Below are 10011 nucleotides of genomic sequence, written 5' to 3' on the forward strand. Positions count from 1 at the left end.
TAGAAACTAATTTCAATCTCATTGTGTGTGTATATATTTACACATCTATATACACACCACACCACACCACCCCACCCCCCCCCCCCATAGTTTCTACTATCACCAGCGTTCCATATTTCAACTAAGAAAGGCTGGGATAAACCAAATAATGCAATAACTTATAGAGGAAATGCTGGAGACCATGGTGCAGCAACACCTTCATGTCACTGGGTTTCTAAAATAGGATTTAGCACTTCCCCCCACGTCCAAAGGTACCTGTGCAGTGCTGTGTTTCCTGTTTCTTAAGAAGGCTGCAGTGCAGAACCCGCTCAGATCTGACACAGACTAATAGCTCTAGCTTCACTTCTCACTATCCTGGATTTGAGACAGCTCCTGCAGAGTCAGACTGTCTGTGCACTGACCTTGTAAGGCTGAATACAGCACTGAACCTGCATAAACACACACATCTCCTAATCCTGAAGCCAGAACAGCAAGCAGGTGCAGTACTGAATCCAAATGGAGTCAGTTTGGGTCTGGGAGAACCAGAGCTAGTAATCACAACTGGGCTCCAGCTAACAGCAGGCAAATTCCTTTCAGGGTTTGTGCACCATATTCCCTAACGCTTCTGGTTTCCGCAGCATGTTTCTGCTTCCACACGGATGCATGGAAGTCCATTGGGGCTTGCCAGTTTGATTTTTGTGATATGCAGAAGAAAAAGGCACTTTTTCCAAACCAGAGATGCCCAGTTATGGCACAGCTGCACTCATACGAGATCAAGCCTGAAACAAAGCTCATTCTGTACCGCAGCACAGCAAGTCCACAATCCAGAGAAACCAGTAACTGTGCTGACAAACAGAACAGGAGAGCAAAGTATTTGAATTAGTTTAATATTAAATGTTCTCCCGCAATTCAGAATCACCTTTTAGTTTCTTCAAATGTGCAATATATTCCTGCTCTTTCAGGAGCCCACTCCCAGGCTGGGTGTTTGTTCTTAACCAAAACTTCTGCACACAACTATCTATGCTGTTCCCTGCTGCCTCTGCGCTGCTGATGTTACTATAGTGACTTTTACTGTCGCCAGCCCAACTTGCTTTGAGACACTTCCTGCTTCCTCACGGGGAATTTTTAAGCAATACTGACCTCTAGCTATTTTTGTGAGCTATTTAACCAACTCGAGTTGCTTTTTCAACAGTCTGCATCAGCTGCCAAGATCTAATAAAATTATATGATCATTTAAAGATGGAGCTTACCGCCTCAACTGATTATTCTACAGTCTTGGAGTAGTGCAGCACAGCTCCCTGCAGTTGGCAGTAGGAAGAAAAAGAGCCAGCACAGCTGATGTATTCAGTAACCAAGCACAACGAAACTAATACTTCTCCTACTCCACCTGCAATATTCCATAGGAATTCAGTAGAAGCAATCCCATTTCTTCCTCCCTCAGGGTGAACACTCCTGCTCAGAGAGTCTGACACAAAGGGCACTCTGCACAGCTCCAAGGCTGGTACAGTGACAGCACATACGAATCAGACAGTCTGTTCCACAAGCATACACTCAATTGGACACACTAATTTTTTTTTTTTTTTTTTTAAGACAATGGACTTTTTCAGCAAGCCAAGTTGATTATACATTTACCTGTTCAAGTTTGAGCTGTGTGGAACGAGTAAAATATTAATCTCGCTTTAGCAGTCTGCTGCTCTTCTCTGAGCTGTTTCCAATTTGCTTATCGAGTTGATCTCTAATGAAATACAATTTCTTGGACAATCTCCTCACACAATAAGTGATAACCAACTGTGTGCTCCTTTCTGCTTCATTGGAATGGAAGGCAAGTTAGAAACGCTGTCACATCTCCTAAAACATCACTACTGTTCACAGCCCCCTCAGTGTGTTTTTGACATAAAGTTACTACTCAGGATACACAGACAGGAAAAGGCTACTGTGCACTAAGGCCTTTTCGGCTCCTTTCAACAGCTGTCTCCGATTCCACTTATTCAGGAGTTAGAATACCTAACCTGTGCGCTCCAGTGAATCTGAAAGGGTAGATAAAATATAGACTTTTTTTCAGTTTTATGATTGGAGAAATGAAAGCTTTAGAAAAAACTAGTATCAGACAGTGAGAATCAGTTAACCGGATCCATAATCTCAGAGTTTTTGCCAAAGAAATGAACGTCAGCTTATGGCACTCTATTAACCTTAGGACATGGGGCAAGTGAAGAAACAAATGTGTTTACTACACAGTGCTGTCCATTATCTAAAATAATGATACACATACATTTGTGTGCTTATTGCCTCCTCTAAATTATATATTGATGGATCAATTCTCATAAGGCCACGCAGAACAACAGTATCCGCTACAAAATGCCATCTCCAAAATATAAAGACTCATCACAAAAGCAAAAATTACAGTGAATACCAAGAGTAATGTACACATTTGTCTGAGGCACAAAGGCAAATTAGGTGGGTTTGATACTTGCATCTGTAAAGTCAAGCACATGCCAAGGCTGGGGTTTTTTGGGTTATTTGACCGGTAACAGGACAACTTTAATTATCAGGGCCCTGTAAAGTTCAAAGGGAGCTAAAAACATTCAGTATTGAGACTTTCAGTACGGGATGAAAGTAGGAAGCCTAAAACAGTACAAGATTTGAGCCAGATGCCCTACTTTAATGATTTAAGTAGCAGAGAATTGACTGAAACTATTCTACCTGGTTTGGTGTAGTCAGGATTAGAACAGGCATCTAGATTTTTTTCTTTTCTTCCTCCAATAGACATTGAAAACTGCTCTGTCATCTTACATTTTTGAGCAGAAACACAGAAGTTTCTCAAGAGAATCTGCATTAGTATTCTGTCAATAAGAGCTGTTACAGACAAGAGGTTCACAATTGTACTGTTTTAGCGCAGAATCTGGGTATCTATAGATCAATAACAATAGACTGTAAATAAATGGTACATGTTGTAGCACTGTTTCAAAATCCCATGCAAACTAAGGACAAATTGCAGAGGTTTCCAGGTGCAAAATCATTCTGCAGTACATTTACTTGAAATATATTGGTTAGATTGCAAGACCTATGAATGGAAAAACAGAACAAACATACATTTCCACGTTAAGGCTAGTGAATCCCACAGCTCACCAATTCCTTCTGTTCTGTTTCCATGCTTACCCTCACCCAACAGTAAACAGGATTTACGCTGTTGACTTTCTTGGCATTGCAATTTTGGTTCCATTATTGATAGAATCATGGTCTACACTAACTAAAAGGGATTCAGAACTTTAAATTGTAGGCACAACGTCAATTAATACATTGTATTTTAAGAGTTATGGTTAATAGTGAAGATTAACTATACACCATCACAAGTCAAGCAAAATCAAGAGGTAGGTAGTTAACTGAATACTAAAGCCAGACTGCCACCATCTGACAAAAGCATTCTATTCTTGGGGATGAAACATCAGGTACTGCCCCTTATTTATTTAGGTTTAAATCACATCAGAAGCTCCTAATTAACTAATATGACAAAAGGATATTTTACTGCTTCTAAAACAAGCTAAGTAACTCTCAGTATTAATTGCGGATCCAACAGGTAATAGCTGCCACAAGCTCTAAGTGTGTATATATGAATATAAATAATTTACTACTGCTTTAAGGATCTGAACTACAATCACATAAAGTGCAACTAGACAGAAAAGCAGCCTAACTTTCAGTTTTATTTTCAGCCAAGGTACTTACATGCCAAAGCGCAACGTTCCAGAGACGTACGTCTGCCAATGTGCGCAGTAAAACATGAATGTTCCAGCAAAACAACAAAAGAACATCCAGTCAGGGTTCGTTCCCAGCTGCACAGCAATACAAGTTCCCAAAACCACAAATACTGCAGAAGAAAATCAGTCACATAGTAAAAAGATAAAGTGTGTATGTACGTAAAGATCCTTACCAGAAACAAATCTAACAAAAGGACCCAGAGATGGAGAGACAGCATGAAGGTATCCTGATGTGTTTTATTTCAGACATAAGAGATTAACACTTCCATTTTAAAAAAGTACAGACCGTAAAATGTACATTTAAACTTAGTTATCATAAGTCCTCAGTATCGTTTCTTAGTCTCCTACACTGGACATTGGACTTAATGGGATTAGACATCAAGAGATTTGAGTGATTTATGCAGTTGCAGCCTGTGGCCAGAGTTTTGGCGTTTTCTCAAGTATCCAAGACGTGCTGGACATACTTTTCCCCATTTTCTGAACTTTTATTATGTCATTAAGAAAATCCAAGGTGTCATTCAAGATTCATAAGGTATCTATGCTTTCCCCTCCACCCTTTAATACATGACTTTGATAAAGCATTCATAAAAAATTAAAGCATAAGAGCTTTAGAATTTAAGTAACCAAAAGCATCAGACCCTTCTTTCGCAATGGGGTTAAACTTCAGACTGGCTCAATGAACTCTTACTTATCTAGGAACTGGTCTTGCGGATTCTAATCTTAAAACTCTGACTTCTACCTTGCCAGTTTTTAGGCTTCATAACCTGTCTTGAAATCACTATATAGATTCAATCTAAAATATAATAGAGCATTTTGTCAACTTCTTACAGAAAATTTTTTAGAACGAAGCCTCTGATAAAGCACACACAGAAGACTGCTGACTCAGATTGAATTACTCACATGCTTCATTTTTTCCAGTATAATACAGGAGAAGACATTCAGTTGATCAAGGATACTGTCTATGGAAAGAAGGTTGACTGAAAAGCTATACATTCAGCAATATCAGTTGTCCTCTTCTTCAGTAAAGAAACATTTTTCTGAATTCCAGATTTGATCCCTGAAATAGAGTCATTTAATCCTCATACTTCAATTAAAAATGACAATACCTGTGGAAAGTGAATCACAGCCATGATCAAAAAGTTCTCCTAACGGAGTACTGCTATTTGTCCTTCTTGCTTGTTTTCCATCTATTGCATCCAGAGACTGGTAGATGAAAAGGCCACATGCACAAGCAATGTATGCCCAGGGAGGTGCCTAAGAAAGAAAGTCAATGAGAGTAAAAGATTTTTTTTTTTTTAAACCTTAAAAAAAAAAAAGCCTGAAGTTGATCTATCTTACACTCTCATAGAGTAGTTTTTCATTTGCACATACTTCTGCATCACACGCACGGACCTTTCAGCAGCTGGTCCTTGCAAGGACAGGCAGAGGGGGTTATGACATGTGAAACGTAAATAAAACAGTGAGAAGAATTACGAGTTTAGGTTAATAGGTACAGCACATTTTCTAAAGCAGGAAGCTGCCTTGTACATCTGAAAAAAAAAAAGTTACAGTACTACCTTTGCAAAGTGGTGTGCAATTAAGTTCCTGTCTTGCTTCTATTTCCAGCGGGGGTCTGTACCAGTCGTCCAAGTGATTTAGAAGCTCAAAAACTTTTTTTAGCCCCCAAAACGTTCAGCTGTGTCACAAACACTGAGCTCATCTTCACAAGGCCTCAGGGAGGTGTCACGTACTACGACACTGCCAAGTACAGGGTATTACCAGGCTGCAGTGGCATTTGAGAACCATGTCACTGCAAGTGCTCAAACTTTTAGAGTTCAAGTTTAGCTATTACATTTTCCAAGATAGGTAGAGCTCCAGTGCTCTGCAGTGCAGCACCTCCACCACCAACTGTTTTTTCCTATTACTAGGTAACAGCAGCTTTGCCAACTCTATGTTAATAACCCTTAATATCCACATCCTGCACAGCAGTTTCTGTTTCTACAAAAATACAAACAGTACCTAATCCCTCCTAGACCAAAGACTACAATTCAAGCTTTTTGCAGTATCTGAAGCATAAACCATTATGACCACAAAAGCCAGAAGGTTGCCATCAGTCTGTCTCAATTTACACATCCATAAAACAGATATTATTGGGTATCTTGTGACCTTCACATTTGACCCACTTTATAAAAGTGTGAGCATTTATGAGCAGCTCTATTTTACAGACCACGCCAATAAAGTTCAAATACAGCTAAGTAGCTTAATCGAGCTGACTTGCCTCTCATAAAGCTCTAGAGTCCAGCTTCCTGTGGTCTCCACAACCATGACTCATTTCACAGAATCACAGAATTGTCTAGGTTGGAAAAGACCTTGAAGATCATCCAGTCCAACCATTAACCTAACATTGACAGTTCCCAACTACACCATATCCCTGAGTGCTCTGTCAACCCAACTCTTAAACACCTCCAGGGATGGGGACTCCACCACCTCCCTGGGCAGCTCATTCCAACACCCAACAACCAGTTCTGTAAAGAAATATTTCCTAAGAGCCAGTCTAAACCTTCCCTGGAGCAACTTGAGGCCATTCCCTCTTGGCCTGGCGCTGGTTCCTTGGCTCAAGAGACTCCTCCCCCCTCTCTGCACCCTCCTGTCAGGGAGTTGGAGAGGGCCATGAGGTCTCCCCTCAGCCTCCTCTTCTCCAGACTAAACAACACTAGTTCCCTCAGCCGTAGCACATCAGCTTAAATATATTTCTTTCTACAATTTGCATTGTTCCTGCTACTGCATTTTAGTAAAACAGTTCATTCTGCCTCAAAAGCTGGCACCACGCTCTGCTTTTAGCAGTGTATCTATACAAACCACCACAAGAAGAGAGAGGTAAGGGGAAAAAGTGTGTCACCCAGAAGCAGATGACCACATTCAGACAAGGTTTTGATGCCACAGAATCCCATCCCATTGTACCCTTTCTATTGCTCAAGCATAGATTTTTTTTTTAGGCAATGTTTAAGTTACCCTCAGGGTCATGCAATTTTTCTCTATAAACTTTAAAAAAAAAAAAAATATCAGACTGCTGACTCTTCTTTCTTAAATGCTACTTTCATTACCAGTGTAGTTTCCACTTAGATGTTATTTGTAGCTATATGACATTTCACAGCTCCCTCTCTTATCCAAATATTTTTTCCTTTTTTTTTTTTAAAAAAAAAATCAGGTACCATTCCAATGCTCAGCACTTTGCTAGGTGGGGTCCCCACAACTAAGCAGGCAGTAGAATTATTTGTATCTCACTTTCTTTTTGGCTACCAGTGAGGCTGTAAGTGATCGCTACATCCCTTGGCTACACCTTTCATCAACAGGAAGAGACAAGTCACTTTTGAAAAAAGCGGAACTAAGACTGAGCTACAAGGAAAAGACAATTTACATCTGAAAGCAATAGTGCTTTCAGGAAAAAAAAAAAAAAAATCTGTTTCTGGAATTTCAAAGCCCCATTTTCTTCCCCAGACAGCTACTTGACACTTAAAAAGCACAAGCTCACAGCTCCACCACCGAGATGGCATCCTCCCTGTCGAGCCAGCATGCAGGGCTGCAGTGCCATATGGCAAATCAGATCAGGCTGAAAGCTACCTCAGCAGAAAGTTATTTTTCTGCTAAAGCGAAAAGACAATCTCATTCACTTAGCACAAAGTAACTCTTAAACTGTTAAACACTAAACAGCGTTTTAATACAACAGGCTGCAGCCAACACTGACTTTCCGATGCTCTGAGTGTAGCTTAGCGCATAATTCTGAAGTTTAATCACCAAAATACAACTGTACTCTACATTTTAAATTATGCTCTGGTTCAGTGGCCTATACTAGCTGGCAAGTTGCTGAAATAAAGACAGGTTGAAGTCTCTCTCTCAAACTGGCTTTCAAGCCTCAGCCCCCACATAATACTGCTATGGGAGTAAGCAGCAAGTTAAAACCAAGCCACACAATGCCATAGTCTGAAAAAGGAAGGAGCAGCTCTAAGTAGTCCCTGCTCAAACTTAATACTAACTTTTTATCTTACACCTGCCAAATCCCACATGTTATTGTGAAAGTATGTACTTCAGCAGATTTCTAGAAGAGGCAAACATCCCTTTGCTATGTCATATGTGGAACAGGGACGCAGAGTGTTGGATGTGCCAACCTAAGTGGGTTTTTTTTAGACCCTGGCTGGAAACAAACTGCATGTCGCTTGACTACGAAGCGTTTTCCCAACCTCTGCTGCGAAACTTGGTTACGAAGGAATTCAGATATTTTAAAAGCCAGAACTCATGAGAGATTCTCCAGCTCTTTGATATGTAATACATTTTCTGTACCAAATAATTCATTTTTTCAGTGCATACAGATATGAGCAGCTTGTAAGATTCAATATTCAAATGACAAAAATTTTCCAGTGCACAAAAATGAAAGTCTTCAAGTGGCTTATGAGGTAACTAGTGAGGGAAAAAAGTCTTTGAACCTAGTAACCTGAAATGCCTCCTAAAGACTTTTGTACCTCTGAAACCAGGAATCACAGGAAGACAGTTCTCCTGAGGACAGGTCAGAAGCTTTTAGTGCATTCAGAACAAATAAAACTACTGACTTTTATCCAGCCTTCTCACAGCACGGACTAATCAGGCTGCATGCTGCTCAAGAGGACAACTGTGTGTTCCCACAGCTCATCACACACTGTACCCGAGGTCCTGATCAGAGCTGCCTGGTAATATGAACTGCCAGGGCCCACACGGGATGAAGAAAGGTGCTCCTTTATTCTGGTAAGCTGGGTTTAGTCACTCCAGCCACAGAGGAAGCAGCCGGCCTTGATCTCCCAAACTGCACCACTTTGAAGCTCAGTCCCTTGTCTGAGCTCGAGTTCCTCGCTGTGTTGCAACTCTAGCTGGGCTCGCAGGCAGATTCCGCTCGCTGCCAATCGAGTCACCTTGCACTTCTTGTTGTGTGGTAACTCTAGATCAGAAAGCTGAAGGTGACTAACCCAGTCACAAGCAGAAAAAGTAAACAGGCAAAAAAACTCCGCGTGCCATGCAAGCAAGGAAGCCAGCTGCAAATCCATTTCTTAATTGTCTGTACACACACTCAAGCCTTGTGGGGCTGCAGCTTTCACTCAGCAGGTCCTCACAGCTGCAACCAGAACAGCTATTTTGGTACTAGACCCCCTTTCATACGGTGCACGTTGGCCAGAGGAACCGCTGTTTTACTCAGCAAGCGGCCTGCTAACCACAAAATCCGTATGTGCTCTTTTTTGCACGCAAGCACTCACACAGAGACACACACATTACAAATGTTTCTAAGGAATAGCTTAAATGTATGAAAACTGCAGGCTGGACAACGAGAAACAGTTCTCCAAAGATGAGCACCCACCAGAAAGCAGTGCCAACTGCTGCTAGATGACAGTAACTACGAACAAAGACTGTCAGAGGTCCATAACTTACCTGTTCTGTAGCTGTTGGGCAGTAATATACTAATAGCAGAGTTGTAAATATATTTATTAACAGTCCAATGATGGTGATCAGATTCGGGGCAATCCAGGCTGGAACTCTTCCAACTAACCATTCCCAGTAACCTTGCATTAGGGGTTCAAGCAGGGATCGTCCAGCACTCTGATATTTATGTTCTTCTAACCGTTTCAGCTGGTGCTTTGACAAAGGAGGTGTAGGCAACTGAACTAGTTTGCTTAACACGCATCCAGCGGCGGGACCGTGACCGCAGCCCGCAGGGGATTCGAGGTGCGACTCCCCACATCTCCTCTTTATGTTTCGATGCCCGCTCATGGATTGGTTGGCCTCAGAATTTTTATTTGGCAGGTAGCAGCTGTTACGGAGAATCATAAGATCCTGCAACAAAAAGGGTTGAGACATACTGAAGGTGAAGAGCACAAATGAGATTTGAAGATATCAGAAGTTTTTAGGTGCTGCTCTAAGGAGCGTTTCATTTGCCAGCAGCAAACCAAGGAGATTTTATATGAGTTCTCCCTTAGAGAAGATATTTGGAGAATTGCTGAGGGAAAGACAGGAACGTTCTCAGTGAAGTTATAAAATGGTAAGTTGCACTCGTTTACTTTCCTTGCTGCTTATTGAAGCAAATATCCTGCAGCCACCAGCCTAAATTTCATCAGCAGTAGAAACTTACACCACACCACTGACTTACGTTACAGACTAAGGCACAGTCTGTCCCCTCGCATCTCTCTCACGGGACAGCTAGCTGTACGCAACAGACACACACCACTTTAGCTTATCAACTGATGGCACTAAAGATTTCTTTGTATTTGTAGTGGGTTTAGTT

The 10011-nt window shown here is 41.3% G+C and overlaps 1 protein-coding gene across 5 annotated transcripts in view; it reads right to left on the reverse strand.

The window, feature by feature from the left end:
* The window catches only part of CEPT1 (choline/ethanolamine phosphotransferase 1), a 72505-nt gene that overhangs the window by 20599 nt on the left and 41895 nt on the right, over window positions 1-10011 (reverse strand). For 4 of the 5 annotated variants that reach the window (XM_074850133.1, XM_074850132.1, XM_074850131.1 and 1 more), the window contains exons 2-4: window positions 9162-9563; window positions 4838-4985; window positions 3700-3841 (exon numbers count right to left, since the gene is read on the reverse strand). In XM_074850133.1, coding sequence (XP_074706234.1) covers window positions 3700-3841; window positions 4838-4985; window positions 9162-9557 — 686 coding nt within the window. In that variant the 5' untranslated portion in view covers window positions 9558-9563. The remainder of the gene's footprint in view (window positions 1-3699; window positions 3842-4837; window positions 4986-9161; window positions 9564-10011) is intronic. The other variant, XM_074850135.1, reaches the window with a different exon arrangement.

This window comes from Strix aluco, chromosome 25, assembly GCF_031877795.1.
Source record: "Strix aluco isolate bStrAlu1 chromosome 25, bStrAlu1.hap1, whole genome shotgun sequence".
NCBI classification, from domain to species: domain Eukaryota; kingdom Metazoa; phylum Chordata; class Aves; order Strigiformes; family Strigidae; genus Strix; species Strix aluco.